General features: G+C 40.1%; 1 protein-coding gene across 10 annotated transcripts in view; it reads right to left on the bottom strand.

Moving 5' to 3' along the window:
• Nucleotides 1–24,249, bottom strand: part of FAT1 (FAT atypical cadherin 1) — a 102,925-nt gene extending 78,676 nt beyond the window's left edge. For 7 of the 10 annotated variants that reach the window (XR_014954773.1, XM_077782862.2, XM_085577919.1 and 4 more), the window contains exons 1-2: nt 23,769–24,249; nt 13,025–16,313 (exon numbers count right to left, since the gene is read on the bottom strand). Coding sequence is in view for 9 of the 10 variants with exons in the window: in XM_077782862.2 (XP_077638988.2) it covers nt 13,025–16,313; nt 23,769–23,822 (3,343 nt within the window). In the remaining variant the exon portion in view is untranslated. Of the gene's footprint in view, nt 1–13,024; nt 16,314–21,947; nt 22,070–22,277; nt 22,404–23,768 lie in introns of those variants that run through there. The other 3 variants (XM_077782865.2, XM_085577921.1, XM_085577920.1) reach the window with 2 other exon arrangements.
• Between the last annotated feature and the right edge of the window lie 1,150 nt (nt 24,250–25,399).

Genomic DNA, 25,399 nt, shown 5'->3' with positions numbered 1-25,399 from the left:
ATTAACAGTAGTAGAAATGAATGCAAGTTACAGTTAAAAAATATAGAAATCTATAAATTTAATTCACTTTATTGCTTACTAGAAAAACTTGCAAGCATTTGGATGAACAGAGACCACAGAGTCTCTGACAGAATTTCCATTGAAAAAGCTCATAGTTGTTCTCCACAGAAACATTTTTTTACTGAAGATAACTGCACCCTTCATAAAAATACCAAAGAAAATGAGTGTGATGAATAATTGCTTCATAAAACAAATATTTGTCATCAAGCCATAATAGAAGTATATCAACTCTGCCAACACTAGAACATTGTAAATGAAAGAACAATATGATATTGTAGGTGAGTACATTTAGGCACAAAATGCATTTTGCTCCTAATCACTGAGGATTTTCTTCCTTGTTTAAGAAATTCATAGAATACACAGCAACTAGACTGAATTGCACCAGGAGACCTCAATCTCTGTATCCGTGCCTAGCTGTTGTCAAAACAACTCTCTCAAATGTTGGTCATTCTTGTGTTTGACTAGACTGAATGACTCAGTTTCCAAAGTATTTTTTTATCATCCCCGGAATTACAGAAATAGAATGGCATGTATGTCTTATTCCATTTCCTCCCATCATCACACTCTGAATCAATATTCACTCAAACATATACTCCAATAATCAGCAGTAATCTTGCTCTCACTCTGTCACTCCCTTAACTTCTTATTAAACAATGCACATTAAAACTGATGTGTCATTTGAGTCAATGGCAACTTGACAACTCATTTTCCATTAACAATTTTTGAACCTTCTCATACTTTCCTCCTCTACCTTAACTGTAAAGATTCAAGTCAGTCCAAAATTTCAATACAAAAATCTCACCATTCAGTATGAACATTCTGAAGCAAACAAAAAGGTAATTGAAAAGCCCAAATTCTACAATAGTTTTTGGTTTTATATTTACAAGCACAGTTCCTGATCTGTTGGTTTTTGTACTTAATAGACAAGGCCCCATTCAAAAATCTGATTAGGAATGGTGTAAAATAGTTTGGACTATGAACTACCTAGATTTTATCAGTTTGTTTTTTTTTTTTTGAGCCATGTTTTGCCTATGTCCATACACTTATTAACAAATTGCCATCTCTTCTTACATATTTTTTTACTTTACAACTACTGTTTGGATAAACACAGGCAATGCAAAATATATTAACAATTAGTACTAACTAATAGTACATGTGGAAAGCACATACATATAACCAAACATCAAAGAAAGGTACAGGTCATTTTCCCATTTCTGATTAATCTGCTGAAATTGATCCTGTAATATTTAAATTACCTTCAAAGTGAACTATCACACTAGACTTCTTACATGAAGAAATAATCATCTTTCCTTCCCCCCTCCCAAAGTAGGTAACATTTCTTGCACAGGCAGCTGCATATTTGTTAATCATTAACTGGTTTTGAAGGAATGATGGAGAGAAACTGTTAACTATTTCTCACAATGTTACACCAACAAAAGGTTTAAAATGGAAGATGAAGTGAATATTGTAAAATTATTTACAGTAAGAAAAAGATGCTGTATTATCATAGCTCATTCAATATCTTGCTGCCAATATTAGTTGCTGTAAGCAAGACTTTCTTTGTTCAAACCTAAGTAATTAACTAGAAGTTCATCAATAAAAATATAGCACTTTTAGCTAAAACAGAAAGAGATATCTTTTAAGAAGATGAACTATGCTGCTAATATCTCGAATAATAAAATAATACATATGGCCAGAATTGCAACATCAAATATAATAGAGGCACAACCAATGTACACATTCCAATCTTATCTAGAATCACTTTGATTCACTCTACCTTGCTTTCATTACAGGAAGGGCACAGCAAGGGCATTCCTCTCAGATCAAACAGAAAATTCCACAGACAGAAGTTTCCACATGTCTGATTCATTGCAGATTAAACCCTTATCATTAGACAGTAATCTCTAATTTTCATAGAGACAGGATATACCCTGTCATGGCAAATCTACAGGCAAAGAGGGAGAAGAATTAAAAAAAAAAAAAAATAAACCCCCTGTAGAATGAAGATGTATTCCCTGTGAAAGAGCTATACATGTCACTCTCACAGTTTTAGAGAAATGAAGGGGACAACATACCAACAATCAAGATCACATTCATAATTCCCTAATCCATAATTCCATCATAAACTTCTTTGCACTAAAAGTCTTTCAAGCTGAACTACCAATACAACTGACTACAACTGCCAGGACTACAGGCAACACATAGAAGAAGTCTGTATTCATTTTTAGCATATTATTAATTCGCTCTTATTCACTTTTAACATATTATATTACCAGTATCTGCATTATTTTACCCACATGACTGTATCAATTCTGTAATGCTCATGTACATTACTAGCAACACTAAAATTAGAAGGCTATTCTGTTATTATGCCTCTTGTATTTTGAAATTTGTAATATAATAACCTTTTAAGCATTAAATCCTATACAAAACATGAACAAGCACTCTATGATCAGGAACTTCAAAACTCAGTAATTTTCACTTTCTGGTGTATAGAGGTGGTACCTGGCTTTGTGCATCAGCAAAATAAAAGACTGTCTTTATTATAAACACCCAAAATGATTTATTTAAGATACATGCAGATTTTGGAAATTATTAATGTCAGAAAGGATTATTCTAGGTAGAAGATCAGTCAACAAAGCAACGCAACTACTGTATTTTCTATATGTAACTTTCCCAGCATACAGCAGATATTCAGTTCTGTTATCAGCAATACCACACTAACAAGTTTGCAAAGCCAGAACTCTGTGCCAAATGAACTATTAATGACCACCACTACTAGTAGGTCAAGTCAATTTATACCCACTAACCCAGCAGTTTGCTCTTTAACCCTAATGCCAATCCAAACTATGCAACTACTTAAAAGAACCATGAACATATTGATTATCCTTGTTCAAAAAAACTTTTGAATTACAAAGAAGCAGCAATTAGAATCATGGAGAGAACACAAAGAGCTTGGAGAAACCTCATTTCTGAACACAGAAATAATTTCTTGCACTCCTGTTGCTAGATTCGTTGGATACTTCAGTTTTTCCAAAAATCCCTCTCAGATGGCACTGGAATGCTAGAGATTTTCTTTTCTTGAGCCACATGGAGAGTGATGAATTGAAAATTCATTTTTGGTCACATTCAGATGTCCAGTGTAATAAAGTCATAGATACAGTAAGAATGATATACAGATTAAAAAACTGATCTGCAAAACCTAGTTTCAGCAAAGCCCAAAGTATTTTAAAATCCAAGTTCTAAAGCTGCAACTACAGCATGTAATAAGTTCTGGAAGTTCGCCAATTGCTCATGTAGGTTTGTCCTTTGTTAAATATGTCCAAATGCTTTATGATTAAAGTCTAAAATCTTCAAAGAAAAGAATAAACATTATGCAATCATTTCAAGCTCCCTTCCTTTGACCTTAATATGTACTTCAATAGCTCAGCAGATGCTTAGTAGGAAATAAATCCCCAATTCAACAGATGTCCCAACAGTGATATAGCAAGATGCACCTTCCATAGCTTTTGGCAACCCTTCCCTTTTATTATTCCTCTGCTCACAAGTACTTTTCAAGTCAAAGAGAGACCCAAGCAAGTTAATAGGCCCTTAGTATCTATTCTGCTGCCTGAACTGATTGCTGTTTATAAGATAATCTTTGGGACCACATGTGGCTCAGCCCCAGTTCATCTCCTACAGAGACACAGCCCCCAGGCAGCTCTGCTTTCATCAAACCAAGCTGTAACCCAATCAACACCTTTCTCAACGGAACAATCCCTTATTTTCAGCATGCCTGCAGTAGAGGGGAGCCTCAGCTTTTGTATGAGATTCCTATTTGGCACCTGAGGTGATGTTTTACTCAGTAGGATACCTAAGAAAACTCAAACTACTTTGGAAGATGCCCCCACCAACAGAAGACATAAGATGAATATGTTTCTCTAAAACTAATTCAGCTTTTTCCAAAGACACATTCTAAAAGCTGCATTTACAACCTAATAGCACTTTGGGAGTTGCAACCATCACAAATGCAAATTACATGGTTTGCTTCAAGCCTAAGAAAGAAAAGTAATTCCCTAGCTCCAGGCTGCTCAGGACCTTGGTCCAAACCCAGGCCTCCTCAACCCCTGCCAAACTGAAACTCAACATTAGTTCCAAATCCTGGATTAGTTTTAAGCACCTAAAAACAAACACAAATGCCACAGCATCATATCACAGTTTAACCTAGTGGCACCGTTAGTTCTAGAGCTTAGAAAGAAGATAACCACACCCTCCATACAGTAGCAGAAAGCTGCAAACTGCAGTCAAAAGCAGATGGTCCCTGTCAGGTTAACCAGGTAGCCTCTTCTGGAGTACAGACATACACTTTAACTTTTGGATGTGAGATACTTTGCTTGATTACGGGTACCATGGCTGACACCTGAATTTTGTCATCTCCTAGTGAAATACTTTCTCTATTTCATTCTATGGATAGCTGCAAATTCAGGCCCTGTCCTCAGTCTAACAGATAGTGCATCCCTGGGTCTTTTTCTGTAATCAGACACAAATTGGGTCTGTACTCTTGAAAAGTTTTTAGATTTCTTCTAATACTAGAGGAGAGAGTACTAGAAGTATAAAAATCATTCTTAGTAAGCTGGTGTTACAATTATTTGTACTGTCTCATAAACGAGAATCTATGTGCCAAAGAACTCATTTTTAAAACCATAACAAATTGGTGGAAAATATATTTTAGTTGCATGAAATTTTAAGCAAATGTTTTTTAAACTAAAAATACTACTCAATTTAGACACAGTTGCTTTTTTTGAACATCACTAATTTTGTCTTGCATAATGGCACAAGTTTGCCTTAATGCCACTGAAGAAAAATCCATAAAACCAAAATGAAACAGATCATCTTCTGTGTCAGCTTCACTCTCTTTTCAACATCATACAGAACACAACACAAACCCACTGGGTTATCCTTAATTAGAAAGCAGAAAATAATACCCCATTTACGAAATAGTCTACCAAAGTTTTTAGTATCTATAATTAACAACCACAAGTATGCCTCCTCAATTTAAGTGTCCCACACAGACACGGTTGTCTCTCCATCTTGCAGACTAAGCTAAAATTTAAGCTCTGCTCCACATATAGCATGCTTGACTACCACTGAAAATTATGGTAGGAAACAGAGGTCATAAAAACATTGGATAAATGCTTTAAAAAACAGGTCATAGTGTTTGGGTGGGCATAGTACCATAAGTGGCCTTCTTATTTATTGTCACAACAAAACCTTTTTCTCTGGTGGTTCTGGAGAAGCTTGATAAGGACTCTCCTGCAAAGGACTCGCAAAAGTGTCAGCAGGAGAGTTGAAATGTGCAGACCTGGTCTAGATTCAGTGAATATGTTCTCATGCTGCTCATCTTTCTCAATTCAACACCAAAGGGAGAGAATGCCCAGACAAAGAAAAAAATATACCACTAGAAAAAAAAATCTTTACCATGTATCGGCATTAAAATATCTTTTCAGAGCAGTTAACTACCAAAGTGATCCCCGCTTGCCTGCCTCCTTTTTTTAAATAGTGTTATTTTTACAACACTATCCTCACAGAGAAGGCTAAAGAAATTACTATTTCTGCATCTCTGGCATAAACTACTTCATGTTTCCAGAACAGCTTTATTTTTATTATTTAGCACAGATAAATTAAAATTTATTGAACAGATATGTTCCCAAACTTTCTCAAAACACCAAAAAACCCCCAACCCAACATACACTTTTACGGAGATATGCACAAAAATACATATCTCAAGCTCTTTTAAGGGCTTTAATTACACAGTATGCAAACAAATATGTAATGTTTTCCAAAGAAACAAGTTTATCAGTTTGTGTTCAAATTCCAGGTGTTGACTTGAAATTCTGTTCCAGATATCAGTGTGACAACTAACCAGCCAACTCCAGAAACCAGAAATAATCTGTGTAAGTCCTTTGATTAAGGAAAAACTCTCATCTGCTAACTAGAATGTCATTCAAATCTCCATCATACATTAGAATTACATCTTATCTTAATTGCAAACTGAAGTGCTGATGCAGTCTCCCACTAAACAATTAACCTTCCAAATTAACATTTATAAACTCAAGAATTTAACCTACCTTGGAGTTTACAGAACCTAGTAAATATTCTGGGTTTTTTTTTGTTTGTTTGTTTGTTTTCACTGTTTTGCATGTTGGAGTTATTTTTTGTTGTGGCTTTAGGTTTGGGGTTTGTTTTCTTGGGATTTTTTAAGTTTGGGTTGGTTTTGTGGTTTTCTTCAAACTGCATCAGAATAATCTAAATTCTTACTCTAGGGCACATATGCTTCAGCTACTGAAGAAATTTAACTACATAGGCAAATCATTAACTTCAATGAAATGCAGCCATACAGAAAGCAGTGTAGGATGAAAAAAAAATGTGCCCGAAAAGCAAATTAGATACCTGGAACATTAGTCTGTGCTCTGAGCTTTACTCATGACTGCACCTGAGCTAGCTAGGGTAAAACTTTATTGTGCAAAAAGCCGCAGCCACTTAGTATTTTACAGAAATAGAGAACCTGTTAATCCTTCTCGCTCTTCAAACATAGTGGGAAGAACTACTGTGCTTTGCATGAATAAAATGCTATCTGAAGACCCCATTCTGTGAGGGTCTTAGTTACTTCTTAGTTACTTCTCACTTTTAACTGGTCAAAATACTCATACAGGGAATTTTAACTGCACAACCTATGTGTCAATGCGACTGCATCTGTGGACAGAAGCTAATGAAGAAATGCCATTGTCACATTTGTAAACAAATGTAGCCTATTGATGTGAAGATAATCCAAGAATTAGTCAATCATATTAAATCCACCTAGAATATTCTTTCCCTAGTATCAACATGACCTGATCAATTACAATTTTTAATTTAATGTTTCATAGCTTTCTTACAAGAAGATTTGCTCAACATATTTTTGTGTTCAGTTTTCAGTAACAACAATCTGACAGATCTTCAAAGATTCAGAATAAACACTAAACCAACATATAACATGGAATTTGTACAGTAGAAGAACGGAAATTATAAAGAACTTCTCAATGTCTTATTTTTTCCTTTTTTTCTTATTTAAACTGAAACTAAGTTTTTGCACATCATGACGTTTATATCCATGATTTATACAATAAGGGTAACAAAGTATACAGAAGGAGTAAATTAAAGATGAAGCATTCAACAAAGCAGCGTGAAGAAAGTCCTGTATTTATAAGGTTGCTTAACTACAATTAATTTAAAACCAAATCATACTAATCTCAGTTTTGATTAAAAATGTCTCACCTGTCTCCAAGTATTTTGTGACTGTACCTTTACAACAGATGGAAAACATTCCCAAGCATTTGAACTTGTGTACTGTTAAATTGGTTTTGGTTTGTGCCAACTACCATTTTTCAAAGAGCAGGGGGCACAGTTAGGAGTGAACTACAGGATTAGGATTCCCAATAGATGATCTGGGTACAGTCACCCTTCCTAAAGGTACAAGAGTTGTTGGTATAGATGCAGGCCAGCTGATTTCTGTTCCAGAAAATGGTGCTACTTCAACAGCTATCTCCTGGGTGCCAAATGTGTTCCGCGCCACTGATGATCACAGAACTTAAGCTTTGCTAATTCCAGTCTTTGAAAAGCTCAAAGTCAAAGACTACCAAAGAAATGGAACCTGAAGCTATTCCTTATGTACAAATGTTAATGATATCCTGTATTTAAGTTAATGGATTTACATGAACACTACAAAGTAATGTTAACATACTTATTACATGTTAGCCATGCTCTTTTTACTCACGTTCCTTTCCTTAATATAATTCAGTACTTTGCTTTACACAGTTAAAATCCTATTCACTCTCCTTAATGAATGTCTTCCCAGCTGGAAATAGCTCTGGTAATATTAAAAATAGCATCCTATAGCTATTCAGCTTTATTGACACTATTTTATGCATACAGAGACAGTGCAATAAAATTAATTTTCTTCCATATGTCCCTGCTAATTTTTTTACTTGCTCCTTTAATATTATTTACCACAACAATGCATTTTTCTTATCACAGTAGCAAGGTTACACTTGAAAGTTACATGGTTTCAAGGGAAGACTACACAAGGAAGATAAGCACCTGGATGTTACAAACCATGCAACTTGAAAACTCCCCAAATACAAAATAACCAGACTGGGAAAGTATTAGAAGAAAGTATCATCTCCGATCTCCGTGCCCTGCCTGTGCTACTGGAGACCGCATCTCAGGCTAGACAGATCTTTGTTTTAAAAACCCATACTCAAGCAACTTTTTAAGTCAGCAAATTCGTTTAATCACCTTAAACTTTGTCCATATCATTTTAAAGCAGATTTACTGTTACTCTGTAACAGTTATGGCCTAATAACTCAAAATCAGGTTAATGAAAGAGCAGTAAGATTCCTGGTAACAAATAACCTGTAAAAACAAATAACTTGTAAACACAAGTAATAAAGTTATCATGTATGAGGTTCAGACTGTCACATCACCCTTCACACCATTCAGGAACTAGGTTATGTACTGTGAAATAGCCTCAATTGCAGAAGTTTAGAAAACACCTGCTGCTAGCCTTGCAAGTTGAATTACTTGCTAGGTTTCTGATAATCAGTTTATAAAATTTACTTTGGCTTGAAATCTTACTGTGAAAGGCCTATATGTAATATCCAGCATCTGCATGTATAAGGATTGTAAATGCAACCACTCAACTGGTTAGTTATAACAGACACCATGGAATTCATTACTTAAACCTTCCTTCACTTCTGAACAACACTTTCCAGGATGGGCTCCCATCTTCCCTAAACATTTCAATGAGGCCTTTCTTAGACTAAATGACCCACGGCATCTACACATCCAGAGTCTGTTGGCTCCCTTAGCTATCTAAATTTTGAGCACTAGAAACAAAAGCAAAACTATAAGAAAACAACCTTAAAACAAGATAAGAACAGTGTTCAACAATAAGCTAGAAGTCCTGATATCTCAAGGAAAGAAGCAATCTGCTTGGCAAAAATTCTTTGGAGAAGGCTAAATAACTGCTATAAGTTTTTCTCAGTCTCATTTTTACAGCTGAAAATCAGTGTGGACACTTGTTCAGCACGTGCTGGTGCTCCCATAATAATGTCCCATCCAGTGAGTGACACTGTTCACCTGCCTAAACAACTAGAAAAAGTACTACGAGCCCTTCCCAACACCGTTTTTACAAACTAGAGCTTCCATCTTTCAGTTAACCTTAGAGGAGTGCAAATACCCAATGGAAATGCTCCATCCTTGTGTTTGAAAACCAAAAAGTAAACAGGAAGACATTCTTCTTTTTCTCTCCTTGTCCACTGGAATAAAAACTGGGACAAGGAAGTTTCAGTATTGCCTTGGTCCCACAGAGCTTCTACTTTAGGTTCTGCTCCAGTAATTGCTTCTGTAATTCTTTAGAGCTTTTCTCAATCGAAGTAACAGCATGGTATTGACATGATTTATCTCACTTTTACTGTTCTGTGCTAATGGGATTTAGATGGTGCATGGGTTTTTCTTGTGGCACACTGAGATCTGCATCAACACAATGACTTCTGTTATTAATACACACCGATGTGCTCAACTCCTTGTCAAGTGCTTTGATAAAATATTTACTGCTGCTTTAACAGGCAATTTATATAGCCAACTGATCATCTCAATTTACAGCCTTCAATTCCACTCACAAATAAAAAGCTATCTTAAATTCCAAGTTCTCCTGAACACATACCTAAAGGATAAACAAATGGCTTTGTTACATAAATTCACAGCACAAAAATCTCATTTTATTATTTTTCCTCTCATACAATATCTCAAAGTCTTAATTTGTCATGCAATTTAAATTTTATTTCTGTACAATCTCAGGCACAATGCACTGTTGCACTTCTGAATCATATATTGAACCTCTGATCTCTCTCCCTTACCCCCTTGGCTTCCAGTTAACAGTTTATGAGCTGAAGATAGCATGAGGCTGAACCTCAAAGTAATCTCATTAGTATCATTTATTTTCTTTAGTCATACGTTCAGTCTCTATAACTTCCTGAGGAAATGGGTTTCATGACTTTATTACACTTCATGTGAAAAATACTTCCTTTTAGCTTAGGAAAGGAAAAAGTACTTTAAAACTGTGTGTGCCCTATTTTTTACATTACAAAATATAGACAGAAACTACTTCAATTTTATCATCTTGTTCTCCTCCTTTTCTGACCATTATTGCCTTTTCACGTTTAAGAATATAAGAAAGCTAAAATATGACTATCAAATTCACCTCTAATGTATCTTTTTTCCGCATCTTTGAAAAGCATCAGAGCAGTCAGGGAACTAAGTAATCAAAGCAGCTCCTGAGTTTGGAAATATTGGTGTTTAGTGCTGCCTGTTAGGACATTCACTGCTAATGGCTTGGGGAAAACTGCAAAAAACAGAACCTATGAAAACCGCTGACTGAAAATAAAGGTAAGGCTCGGAAAACAGAACTCAAGACGTTGTGGCAAAGATATATTTAAGTCCCTTGTGAAAATACCAGAATTACAGGTACAAATATCAAACACTAATACCATTTCCTACCTTTTGAACTTTGTAAAATTAAAACAAACTTAATATGGGAAAGACAACCTAAAAGTCAACAAAAACCAATGCATGGCACTAGCTATTATGGAACAATGCTTCTACCATCATCTAGGCTACCTGCAAATATGATTGTTGTCCTTAATTTCTTATAAGCAAGGGATAAAAGAGCCACTCTGAGCCACTGAATAGTTTAATGTTGACTTGAAATAAGTTCTTAAGTCTGATTTATCTGTCTTTGAACTGACAATGTAGTATGATGCCCTTCAAAGACAGGAGGATGAGACTTGTAGCTCAGGGGTAAAGTCCAAAGAACCCTTCAGCAAGCTGAAAAAGTTAACAAGTTGCTTGACAAATCTCTTTAACAAATTCTTCAATGTGCTTTGTTGGTGGATATTCAGTCTGCTCCCTGTATCAAAGCCAGTCCATTTTGAAAAATATGACAAATATTCAGACACTGCAGTATAAATAGTGCCTTCAAGAACAATTCTGATGGCTTTTTACCAAAATAAAGTGTCAATCCAAAACTTAAGCTACATTGCCAAGTTTGTACATATTCAATGTCTTTTCCTTTAGATCACCAAAAAACACATCAAGCAAACTGAAATAAACACTTTTATCCCCACACCAGTGTCATAAGTAGAATTTGTCAATAAGATTAAAATCTAGCAATCCCTCTCTACCAGCACCCCATTCCCACGAAATCCCTCTACTTTCATCCCCAAAGAACTGCAAACACTAGATACCAGATATGAATACAGACAATGCCTCTCCCCTGCCTTGAAAATACAGAGCTACTGCTCTGGACAATATTATTGAATAGAAGCTGGCTTTGCTCCAAGCTCTGCCAACTTTGTAAGACCAGCTGATAAAAAGCAACTTATTTAAACTCACACCAATTCTTAGTCAAGTAAACTAGCTTTGTGCCAAAAAAGTAGAGGCAACACACAGAGACAACTAATTCTGCCATTGCAGCACCATCACAAAAACACACATACCTGTCCACATACCCATAAACAGGTTCATTCTCACTTTCTGTTACCTATCACACATTTATAAATTGCCAAACTCAGACTCATTCTATAGGACAACCAGTGAAACCTCTAAAATACCATAACACACAGTGAACTTGAATATACTTATACCAAAGGAAATGCATAATGATATACAAACTAATATTCTGCACACACACTAAATGGCCAAAAGTGAAACTACAAGGTCTTGGAAAGAAAGTATTCAATTCTCCACTTCTAGAAAATCTGTTTCACTACCTTAACTATGTGCTTTGTTAAAAGCAAAGCTAAGGGAAGCATTGTTACATTTCAACCTGTAGAGCTGGTTCTTTAGCCACAAACCATGTAATTTAATAACAGACTTTCTAGAGAAGAAAAATGGTCAGGAATAGTTTGTTCACCCAAACCCTAAAGAGTGAAGTGGCTTCATGAGTCTCTATCACCCACATTCACAATTGTGGGAAGCACAGCGAACACACCAAATGACTACTGGATGAATCAGACATAATTCCCACCTTTTATTCTCAGTTACAAGTTTTTTTTCTTTACATTGATCACATATGTCATCATTTACCTATATGTAACCTGTAGACAAATCTTACACCAGATTCCTCCACAATTTATTTCAGGATGTTTAGATAACTTCAAAACATCAATGCTCTCTCTTTATCGAAGACATAAATTAATAGATAGCTATATAGACATCCAACCGAAATGTTAAAAGTCAGCACTAGAATTTTACTGAAAATAAAATTATGTTTCTTCTGAACACATGACACTGGAAAAATTCTCACACTGCTCATCAGTGTATGAATTAATTATTAAATAAGTCAACAGCTCAGTCTGCTTGATTCATATGAAGTTTTTCTATTGTATTCTTTGGCAGAAGGCTTCTGATGAAGACAGCACGGCTTACTAAATTCTAGATGGGCACCTGCAAATGCTGAAAGTAACTAACTAAACCAGCACTATGGCAGTATCACACCCATGCATACCTCTAGTAAGAGGAGCGAAAGATAATGTAATTTAAGACTGAAAAGTGTAACAGTTCCACTGTCCACAAGACAGATTGTGTGTGCACATGAGGCAGACGTCCATTCTATATCAAGAGTATTCTTACTTCTGGGTGGCATAGATTTTAAGACTTAAGCATGGCTTTAGGTAGTCTGGATGGAAGTGGGAATATTAGAGAGAAATTACTGATCAAACGTATAAAAATAATTTTACTTAAGTAGCAGACACAAATATACACATTGTTGGTGACATCTTTTAGTCCAAACAAGAACACCTATATCAACTGTGACAATGCTGCTTCTCTTCTCTTTCCTGGCATTTGATTTTGTTTAGTATATAAAAATAACAGAAAGCCACCTTACCTTTTTCCTCATCTATTCGAAAAACTCCTATACCCGATCCATCTCGGATGGAATATCTGATCTCCCCATCTCGTCCTGCATCTTCATCATAAGCAGATACTGTCATTACTGAGGAGCCAACAGGAGCGTCTTCTTTTATGAAGCCTTTATCTGCAAATATGGAGAACTGTGGGGGGTGCAAGTTTTCATTCACATCTATTATCTCAACCTCAACATAACACGTAGAGGACAATGAAATGGGTTTTCCTTTGTCCTTGGCCCGCACGGTCAAGTTGTAAAGTTGTTTCTTTTCATAATCCAGTCTTTGTACAATACGTATTGCTCCACTTATTTTGTCAACGTCAAAGGTGCCATCTCCACTGTCCAGAAGACTGTACCGTACTTGACTTGACTGGCCTAAATCAGGATCATAGGCTTCCAGCCATGTAATAATAGTGCCCTCAGGAAGATCTTCTCGAATTTTCACATGGTAATTTGAAGGAATAAACTTGGGAGGATTGTCATTAACATCTTCTACAGCCACTTTCAAAATAACTGTTGAAAATAATTGAGGTTCTTCAGTAGGTTGGTCCCTAGCCTCAATTTTCAAAAAATAAATGTGCTGTTCCTCCCGATCCAGGACCCCTACAACTTTCACAACTCCTGTCACAGAATTAATAGTAAACTTGTCTGTATCTGTAAGAAGGGAGTATTTCACTTCTCCATTAGCCCCCAAATCCTTATCAGTAGCTCCAATTTGAATTATTTCACTGTTGGGCTCTTTGTTTTCACTTACTTCAACAAAATAGCTGTCTTGAAGGAACTCCGGTGGGTTGTCATTAGCATCCAAAATCTTTATATCTAAAAGGGTCCAGGCAGACTTCTGTGGTATTCCAAGATCATAGACAGTAATATTGAGGGTATATTTATCTCTTAATTCTCGGTCAAGGGGAGATAGAATTTTCAGCACTCCTCCTTCCATATCAACAATAAAACTACTGTCTTCATTACCTGCAGAAATAACATATACTAACTTTCCATTGAAGCCAGTATCAAGATCAGCAGCATCCACAGATATTATGCTGGAGCCCACAGGTTGGTCTTCTTTTATCTCAATGCTACTGGGGAGAATACTTCTAAACTGAGGTGCATGCAGATTCACAGAGTGAGTATCAAAGAAAGCATCCTCAACTTCTCCACGATTGTGCAACTTATTTGCTTGTAAGAGTTTCTCTGCAAGCATTTTGGCAACACCAGTTTCTTCACATTGCAAGTTGACTGGTTTGCGACTACCAGCTACAGTTATGTTGATATACAATGGTTTTGCAAAGTTCTCTCCATCTGTAGCTGTAATTTTCAAACTGTAAAAAGACATTTTAGCACCTAGGCCATCTATTAGTGACTGTTTGAGAGACAGTACTCCAGAATTTGGGTTTAGGTTAAATAAATCCAGTTCATTTCCAGATTCAATTTGGTATCTCACCAACTGGAGTTCATCAGCATCAATAGCAGATACAGTTGTTATTTGCTCTCCAACACCAAGATCCCTGGGGATTATTCCCTCACAATTTATTTTCTCAAACAGAGGTATATTGTCATTCAAGTTATTTAAAATAATAGTAACAGGAACTTCAACTTCTCGGCGATATGGTATACCCCAATCAGAGGCTCGAATCCTTAAATTGTAAACCCTTGGCATCAATTCATAATCCAAGTCTTCTGAGGTACTAATAATCCCACTGAAATGGTTAATCACAAATGGCAATGGATTTAAGTTTGCAATGCTATAGGTCACATAACCGTTTTCCCCTTCATCAGGGTCTTTTGCACTCACTCTCATTACACTTGTACCTGTTGGCACATTTTCATCGAAGGAGGCTTTATAGGATGTCTGAGTAAATTCAGGAGGATTGCTATTCATGCCTAGTACCTTAATTAATACTTTTGCAGAAGCTCTTCTGTCACTTGTCACAACTTCAAGTTCAAAATGGGATGCATACTGTGCTTTTATGGGTTCTAAAGTGGTAATAAGACCAGTGTGAGTGTTTAAATTGAATTTTACTTTTCCTGGTGTGTTTTTAAATACATATTTTAAATGTGGGTAACTAGGCACAGCTTTCACCATTATCACAGGTGTGTTTGGAGGAGCAAATTCACTTATTTCAGCTCTGTATATCTCTTTTTCAAATCTGACCGGACCAGACCTAAATTGTGGTGATGTCACATGAACAACTTTTACCGAAGAAAACTGTGGGGGACTCCCTTTGTCTTTAGCTTGAAGGGTAAGGTTGTATCCAAAAGGGTGACTTTCCCAGTCAATGGGACCAATAGCTTTTATTCTGTATTCTTTGCCACCTGGAACAGACCTCACTGTTTTGAACTGTTGAAGTGCATCTCCTGCAACAATATTTAACGATGCTATTTCCCCATTCGAACCCTGGTCACTGTCCTCTACAGTTACTATTGCATATGTTGGATCTGAGTCTGATTCTGATGGAGTCAATGGAACAGCTGTAATAACAGGGGCATATTCATTTGCTTGCTCTACATGAACCGTTAGTTTTGCCATACTGCTTATGCCACTGCTACCATACAGCTTCAGCCCACGGTCCACTGCAAGAATTTCCATCTCATAACGCTTAGTGTCCGAGTAGTCAAGTCTACCAGTTAGAACTACCACTCCACTAGTTGGATGTATAGCAAACACATCTGTTCTTTCTTTAAAGCTATAGTAGAACTCTCCATTTGTTCCTATATCTGCATCTGTCGCACTGACTCTTGCGATGCTGGTCCTTATTGCTGTGTTTTCAGGCAAAGAAACGCTGTAAGATGTTGGAGAAAACAAAGGCCGCAAGTCATTTGTATCCAGTACCTGTATCCTGACCTTCGTGCGTGTTTCAGCATTTGTATTTTTTTCAACTGCTTTAACAGTCAGCATATAATGGTCCTTCACCTCTCTGTTAAGGATAGCTGTGTTTCCTCCCTTGGTCCGTATTCTCAAAAAGCAAAAGTTTCCAAGAACATACTCTTCAGCTTTGAACAAGTTCTCACTGTCACCAGAAATAATTTTGTATCTTAAGTCCCACAGTGGATTTGTAATGTAAATGCCCATTTTCACTGGATGCCCAACATAAGTCTTGGCTGCGGAATTCTCATACACAGTGGCATTATACTGCAGTTGTGTAAATTGCATTGATGAAGCATGATGTGGCCTTTGATTTCCTTCACAGTTTCCAAAATGCTGCACCAGCAGCATCAGCAGCAACAGCATAGTCAAGTATCTTCCCATGGCAGCAATTACAAAGAAACCCTGAAACAAGAAAGATATGCAGTAAAGCTTATGATTGTTCAAATGTTTATCAAAGAAATATTAATGCTTAGTTCAGAATTCGTACTTGAAAGAAAATTAGGTAGGTTACACATTTAGAGTATATAATTTTCTTGAAGAAAGTGTCAAAATTATTTGCAGTAATAGAAACACATGTAAATTAAAAACTCCTACAAAAAGCCAAAAATCCACTACATCAAAAGTCTAGGAATAACTAATGCAACATGAGAGGAACACAGAGTTAAGTTCAAATGAACATTCCCATGAAGCAACATGCTAAAAGAAATATGTCAATGCTGTCTGCTATGAACAAACAAACTAGACCTGAACTAATCTGGAGTAATGAACATTCACTCCAGTTCTCTACTTCATACATGACAATGATGTCTAGTAGAAAATTCTCCTCCCCCATTTAATTTAGATTGTAAAATGATTATTGTCATTTAATGTGGAAGTAAACTGCAAGAGTTATCTTGATATTACCATCAATTTTTTACAGTATCCAATGTGCACCTGTTCCAAGAATGATAAATATTATAGCAGAGATAATTCTGTATTGCATTCCCTCCAGCTCTGACTACCCTTGTAAGAGTAGTACTTATCATAAAAAAAAAATAAAAATCAAGCACCACTAAGGTGTAAAGCCCATAAAGAATAAGACACATTCCTTTATTCCCCTTTCAGAATAGATCTGAAACAAATTAGTATCAAGAACTCTAAGAACAAGAATCTATCAAAATTACTGGAGGAACATTTCAGTTGGGTTTCTCCAACACACTCCAGAAATGACAGAGAAAGAGCCTGGAACAGCAAGACAGTCATAGAGGCACAACTTAACTGGATTTGCCCTTTGAAATCAGTATAACATTTTTGATACCTAAATCTAGGCAAGATTGCAGTAGGAAGAAAGGCAGAAACCTCAGGAACAAGACATCTGGGACCACCTTCTTCATCTGGGTTTACAGCAGTCGTCTTTACTCCTTCAAGTCTCACAGTATAACAAATCAAAGCTTCAGAAGGCTCCCTCAACAAGCCCAAGCTTTCAACAAGATACTCGGGGAAAAACTTCTTTCCAGCAAGTAGAAAGCAATCTAACATTTTCTTGATTTCTTTGATTAAGTAGTACACATTCATTTCTTTCTTCTTTCTCTATTTGTCCTTAAACTTTTTCCTTTACCTCTCCTTCTCAGTTTTCTTCCCCAGCCAATCTGCTATACAAATCAAACTAATTACTCACTATGTCGTTCTTTTATTGTTCCTGACCTTTTTCTCCCCACATTTTAGCCCTAGTTTGCCCTCATCCTATTCTTTGGATGTCAGTCTCTAAGTGCCTATCTTCACACTAGTTCTGTTCACCTCCTCTAAAAAAATATCACATCCTTTCTCCACTCATGTTTTCTCTTACATTCATTTTTCTCTTCCCTACTTCCTACCTGCTCAGGTAGATCTGTGAAAGATCACACTCACTGACATTCCATGGACTGACTCTGCCCACTAGCAAACATCAGAGCAAATTAATCTACTTGTGTCAACAGTTCACTTCAAAACCTCAGAAGGAATTCAGTCGCAGATGAAGTCAATGATTTTGACAGGAATTTAAGACTCAGATTCAAACAAATCATAGGAAGTATTGTAGAGGAGTAATGAAAAGGAATATCCTTTTGGAAGGAGTAAAAAAAAAGTGTGTCTGTCTTCTAAATCTAGCATTTAAGTTGCACAATTAAAACTATAAACATAGCAAACAAAAAGTGAATAAGCAAATAATAAAAAGATTAAAGCTCTTTGAAGTTAGTCACTAGCTGGAACCAATACTTACAAGGTCTTAACACTGAATGAAGAAAAGGTTGGGAGGGCAATGAGTGAGGTTGAAACAGTCACCATTTCAATGGCTACACAGTATTATTCCACCCATATCTATTTTCCGTCCCAGGCTATGATATGTCCTGGGAATACAGAGGCACTTTGGTCTGCAGGGCTTTATGTCCCAGCATGCTACCAAGTTAACAAATATCTGCTTAAAACCAACCAAAAAAACAAACAAACTCTTACACACAACCAGATCTTTGAAACAAATAGTGATATCAGTTAATCCCAAAACTCTGAAAATTTTAAAATGCTACCAGACTGGCCTAAAAGGCAATGCTAAGAAGATTGCTTAAAACATCATTTTTCAGCAATCAACAAAGCCAGCTTTTCCTCCATTTTGCTGGAGTTCTGGAAGCCATCTATTACAAATGATCTATCTACTATTCAATGATCAAATTTTATGTTGATCTGATCAGATACTTCCTTGCTTTCTCCCTCAGTTACACTAGAAATTTTTATTATCATTATTATTCATTTATACTAAAGTCCAAAACCCAGCTTTCCTTCTGATGGTGTAGCACCTGATTCACTGCCCCATTACACACAGTAACACAACCACCAGTAAGAGAATTTCCTCCCCAGTAGTAACCCCTGCAATTTATTGAGTTACAAATAAGAATGTAAAAGTATTTCTCAACTGAACAGTTAAACCGCATCAGATAAAAACAAGTTAGCAATTTCTTTTACAAAACACTATTTCCATCTAGTCATAATTTACATAGCTACTAAAAACTAAAAAACTTTGACTCGGATTATCCAAAAATCAACATAGTACATTCTTGGAAAATATCTGAAGTATTAAGCAGTTGCAGTCATAAAGACCATTAACGAGTAAGAGAAAGTATGAAAGCATTAAGTTAAAGTGATAATGTGTTAGATATAAACTCAGATGTCTCATTACAGTGTGTCAAAATGACTGAATTTCAGAAACATTTTAGCCAAAGGCTATACTTTGAACTCCTAATTTTTTATTATCTTTGGAATATGACCAGTTTAGGATTTTCTGTATCCATGCTCAATACACAAGGTAACCGTTTGCTTAACAAAACATCACAGTCCTAAATTCATAAGTGCACACTGTATTATTCTGAAAAGCTACTTTCAAACAAACTTTGATTTCTTATCTGGAAATTATCATTTGGATATTTTTTATTTATATGCATATTCAGGTAATTTTTATTTAGATGCAAATTCAGCACTGGGATATGTAACAGTTTTACTACTTAATTAGAACATTATCAAAACTATTAATGCATCAAAACATTAACGTAATTTGTACATGGGAAAAATATTAATGCAACTTAGACTTTTAATGTGAAGATAGTTAATATTTCTAAGCATAATTTTGGAGCTAGCAGAGCTCATATTGATAACTTATAAATTAAGATGACTGGATAAGATAGCAGTCACAAAAAAGACTGTTTCGCCTAGCAGGAAGTTTACAGTAATTAGATTTCAAAGTCTATATAGTTTAAGATTTGAGAGATTTAAGCATAAAATACAGAACTTTAGTAAAGAGCAATTTCAATGTCAAGCAAGCAAAAAAAAAGACCAAACCAAGCTTATCTTGCTTATGATACATACATTGAACCGATTTACCATACATAGATATATAATGTAGCTATGGGGAATATACACCGAGATATTTATTCCCCCACCAGTAGAAGTCACAGGTAGAAAAAGGATCAGGCAATATACCCAAGTTAGTCTTAGTCTCATTGCTATTGTTTTTCTACATGCAAGCTCTACCAGTTAAGTCCAGAATAACCTACCTACCAAGCAAAACATTAACTATTTACCTTAAAGGTCAGTTTTGATCAGCACACCCAACTGATGCTGTCTGACAGAAATGCACTGTGAAACTAAACAGTCATGACAGGATTTCTAGTGTAGCAGTCTATGAGAGTTGTATGTCTTTGCAAGCTGCACTAATTGTGGTTGCACCTACCCTTCCAATTGTTCAAAAGCAATTATTCATGTAGTCTAATGGGAAAAAAGAAATATCAGTTTAGCTGTTTCAACATGCTTAACCTTCCAATCAAACAAATTAACAGTGTCTTTTGCTTTTCAGAGGAGGAAGGTGTCTGTTTTGGTATTCAGAAAATTAACACATGATGAGAGTGTATGGTATTGTTACTTTAGTAAAGCTGGTGAGTTATTCAAGAAATGTACAGTGTCACAGAGATTAACATAACAGTTTCAACTTGTGACTAAAGTCCAGTGTTTTATGTTTGTATTCCCCACATCATGAGTTAATCTCATGAGATACTTTGATTTATGTTTTCAAAATACTAGCTATTAAAAGGAAAATGCTGCAGCTATATTCCAACAGCAACAAAGATTTTAAAACCAGACTGAAACTAAGAGTCACATGGAGAATTTTGACTGTTTATCTTTAGGCAGTTACTTACTGGTGTATCTAACATGAACTCATTAGATGTGCAAAGAAAAGCAATCTCTATGAATAACTATTTGATGGAAATTTAGCACAGTATGTAAAATTTGTGATAACAAAAATAGTTCTACTGATTTTTGAATTCAGTTTTAAACTTAAAAAAAAAGAAAAAGAAATCTTTGAGAGTTTAAAGTCACTTTACACCTGTTTATTTGAACTGATAGTAGAGTTAACTTAGCTATACAAAGTTCTTTAGCATGCTTAATTAGAAAAAAAACAGACCATCCTTTTTCTGGGATGACTACTAAGGCTCGCCTTTCAGTCTCCTAAACGAGATTTTAGGATTTAAAATAAAATAAAAACTTTTAAAATAGTTTACAGCATGCAAGTAAGATATTTATTCACTGAATAGCTGAATTACTTCCACAAAGTTAGAAAAGCAAATAGGAAATACACATCTATTATACAACGTTCTTTTCTTTTACAGAGACAGCAGAGGTGGTAAAAGAATACAGGTAGTATTTCCTATGCCACTCCCTAGGAACAACTTGCATGCAAGTATTTAAACCGCAGGAAAACCTACTGCTAGAAGGCAGCATTTCTTTAAACTTATTAATGCCTTTCGAAAAAAGAAGTTTTCTAACAGCGGTAAAACACGGTGTCACTTACTGACGAGAGAGATTAAAAAGTGCATCTTTCAAACATAACTTTGTTCTGCTTCAACTGCCTTAAAGAAGAATAAAAGAAGCAGCAGAAGCCGACTGATGAGTCCGGCCGGGCTCTTCCGGGGAGCTGCTGCCAAACGTCGGGTCCTGCTGGCAGGCACTGCCCTTTACCTTTCGGAGCAATCCGGCGAGGAATGCAACGAGGGACGCGGTGTGGAAGTGCGAACAAAGGAAGAAATTCATCCTAAGGTACTTCTCTCCCGCCGCGAACCGCCCCTGCCGGCTCACCCGGGAATGAAGTTTGCAATGGCCCATCAGACGCACTCAGACACCTTGCCTCAGGGAAAAGCACCACCGCCAACTCTTTTCCCCTGCCCAACTTAGGCGGAACCTGCCCGCTGAAGTCGTGCTGGCTCTCCGGGGAGTGAGTCCGGCCGGCCGCCGCTAGCCGCGGGGGGAGCGGGGCGCCCGGGGCCCGCGACGCGCGGCGGGGTCCAGGGCAGGGGCCCGGCGCCGCTCGCAGCCCGTCCCGCCGGGCCCGCGGCACGAGGCGGCCGCTCGCCCAGCGCCTCCGGCTAGCCCCGTCCCGGCCTCTCCTCGGAGCCTCAACCTCCCAAGGGGTCCGCGCCGCCCACCGCCCTCCCCCGCCGCCGAAACTTCTGCCAACTTTCCGGCTGGGCCAGCGCTCACCTCTGCGGCTCGCAGCCTGCGGGGCGGGGGCGAGGGCGCGGGCCGGGGCCAGCCCCGCACGGTGCCTGCCGCGCCGCTGCCCCTTTCTTCCCCGGCCACCGGCGCGCCTCGCCGCGGCCTCTCCGCCCCCCCGCCGCCGGATTCCTCCGCGGCGCTGCACGGCCGCCCCTCCGGAACTCGTTTCTGCGGCGTTCAGAGCGGCGGCAGCCCTCGCACCCCTGCCCGGCCCCGCCGTGGAAGGGCGAAACGCGGAACAGAACAGCGGGGGAAGGGCGAACCAAAACCACGAGCCGCTCCTCCCGGTGGCCCGAGGCTGGAGGGACCGCTCACCTCCGCCGCGCTCGCCCCGTTCCTACACGACGGAGTGGCAGGGAATCGGATGCCTGTCCAGGGACGCGGGCGATTTCGCGTATGGTGAAGTTCTCTCCCAGAAAGGCTACTCAGAAACTTTGGAAAGCTGCTGCCGTGGGTGTCTTACGGGGATGGCAAGGGAGACCGCCAGAGCCCGTGGGAACACGCGGTCCTCTGCTGTCCGAGGAATAGTGGGTGGCCGGGACAAGTCCTGTGGTGGCCGCCCACACTGCTGGTACCCAGGAGCGCCCAGCCACGACCGCAGCGCCTCGGCGCCCGCTGCCCTTCTCACAGGCGGCCGGGCTGCCGCCCCTGGACCGCGCCGGCGGGCTCGGGCTCACGCCTCCCCACCTCGGCTGGGCTGGGCTGGGCGAGCCGCCGCTTAACGGCCGGGCGGAGGAGGGAGGTCTCACAGAGGCCAAAAGTGACTGACTGACGTCTCCCGCGGTTCCCCGATACCGCTGGAAGGAGCGGTGCTCTGCTCCGGCGTCGGGAAAAGCAGCGGCAGTGAGAGGGAGTGCGCAACCGGGTATGCAGCCGGGGGAGCGCAGCGCGACCGCCCTGCGGCCCGTGGAGAGGGTACGAGCTACCAATCCGTACCCCCAAGTGGAAAAGCGCCCTGCCGGATTCATGCTGAAGGAATATCTGGCAGACTGTCAACCCTCCGTTAAAGATTAATACTCCTAAACAGTCCTTGAAGGATTCCCCGCTCATTAATAAGTGATCACACTTAATGACTATCAAATGTTTGTCTGGGGAATCCTGTCCCAGCGGACTCACGACGAAGCCGGGTTGCAGACAGGAGCCGCCAGCGGGGGCGCATTTACTACGCATTAGCCTCACCACGTCTTTTATTAGCCACAAAAATAAATACAGCCAGCGGCGGAGGGAGCCCCTGTTCAACCACAGCCCCCAGGGCTGCAGGTCAAACGGAACCAACCTCGTCAGAAAGGCTGGGTCTCAGGGTCACCAACCCGCAGCCGGGTGGCTCCGCCCCGTGGCACCCGCGCCCCCTCCCCGTGGCGCCCCGCAGCCCCCGGCCCCGGCTGCCCCGCGGCAGCGGCGGCGGCGCAGTTCCGCGGCGGCCGGGCAGGGGGCGCCGCGCCACAGCGCACGGGCGGCAGGCACGGCTCCCGGCGCCGGCTCCCCCGGAGGGAGCTCAACCCAGCCGGGAGCGACGAGCCCGGCTCTGGTTCGGGAAATGTAAGCCTCGCTCTCGCCGTGAAGGTGAGGTAAAGCTTGAGGTACCTTCAGCTCCAAGGTACGCGTAGCTTCGCATAGAATCGATATGCAGGTATATATACACGTATTGATATATACGTAAACATACTCTACACAGTTAAAAACCACGGGTTGAATCGAAGATCCTACTGTTTTCAGTAACTCCACAAATTAGAGCACTAGAACTCTCCAGGGAATCATCCCTCTCAGCACCCTGCTGATAATAAACTCATTAAACAAAGAACTCACCAGACCAGCTGGACTCGGCACTCTTCTCACAAAGTCCGCTCCAGCGCAGTTCATGTCCGCACGCTTCCTCCTCCCTCTTTCTTTTTTGTCCTCTGGAGAAAGCACGAGCAATGCTCCGGTGCCCACACGCCTCTAGAGCGTGAACCCCGCGGTGGCCCTGGCGCTCAGCGCGGCCCCGGCGCGCAGCCAGCGCGGCGCCCGGCCCCGCCGCCACAGCGCGGCATGTCGGCTCCAACCCATCCGCTGCTTGAAACTTGAACGAGGGGGGAAGGAAAAATACACGGGGAGTGGGAGAAGAAGAAGAAGAAAAGAAAAAAAAAATAAAAAGAAGAAGAAAAAGAAGAGAGGCGAGAGGGAGGGAGAGATCCAACTTTCTTAAGACATGTCCAGGCAAAGAACGGGCAGAGTTAAAGAGTTACAGCAGCGGAGAGAGTGAGTGGAGACGCTGCGCCGGATCGCCGACTCCTTCCCTCCCTCTCTCCTTCCCCCGCCTCCTCCCTCCCTCTTCCCCTCCCTCTCTCTCCGTTTTCTTTCGCACTCCGTCCGTCCCCCTCGGACCCTGCTCACGGTAGAACCACCCCCTCCCTGCCCTCGCCGCTGCAGTCGGCGGCGAGAGGGAGCAGCTCGCGGCTCTGCGCGTCCGCACGGCTCCGCGCGGGTCTCGGGCGCGCACCGGGGCCGCGGCCGCCTCCCTCCCTCCCTCCCTCCCGCAGGTGAAGCGCCGCGCCGTGCCCGGCACGCCCCCGCCGCCCCGGCCCCCCGCCGCCGCAACTCTCCGTGGCCGCCGCCGCCGGGAGGCCCCGCTGGCTCCGCCGCCGCAGCGCCGCTCGGCGCGGCGGGACGGCGCTGCCCCGCCGCACGCTGCGGGCGCCCCGCAGCAGCGCCTGGCGGCTCCTGCTCGGCGGGGCACAGCCGCCAGCTCAGCCGGGAGGCTCCAAGCGGCCTGAGCACGGGAGGTTCCCACTCTGTCCTGGCCACGCTAAGTCAACAATAGTCCTCTCCTCTCCTCTCCTCTCCTCTCCTCTCCTCTCCTCTCCTCTCCTCTCCTCTCCTCTCCTCTCCTCTCCTCTCCTCTCCTCTCCTCTCCTCTCCTCTCCTCTCCTCTCCTCTCCTCTCCTCTCCTCTCCTCTCCTCTCCTCTCCTCTCCTCTCCTCTCCTCCTCTTTTCTTCAAGGGAGGTGTTTTTCTCAAATACAGTGCAGAATGGCAGCTCCTTCTCCAAAATAATACATCACAAACAAGCAAGATGTATTTATAATGTGGTTCTTCCTCATCCAAAGTCAGCCCCAACCAATTAGTCTTCTTCGACAAACTTCAGGAGATGTTGCACTGCCCAGTGGCAGGAATCAGCTGAAAGGCGCACCCTGAATGGTGTGGTTTATGAAATTTTGGGAAAACTACAGAAAATGCTTTAAAAGTTTTTTGCCTGAGAGACATAGTGTAGCAGTAAATTTGTAAAGCACTCTGAGATTCTCACAAGGTAAAATATTCTTTTTCTAAATGATTTATCCCTAAGGACCTTAAAGTCATGGCCTTCTTCCAGAAGTCAAATTTACTTCTGAAGACACTGGATCATTATTTTGTGTAAGATACACCACTAAAATCTGTCAGCCAAATGATCATGCAGGATTC

This window comes from Lonchura striata, chromosome 4 (genome assembly GCF_050655825.1).
Source record: "Lonchura striata isolate lonStrDom1 chromosome 4, ASM5065582v1, whole genome shotgun sequence".
NCBI classification, from domain to species: Eukaryota; Metazoa; Chordata; class Aves; order Passeriformes; family Estrildidae; genus Lonchura; species Lonchura striata.
Note: the sequence above shows the minus strand (reverse complement) of the source record. Positions and strands in the feature narration are given on the sequence as shown.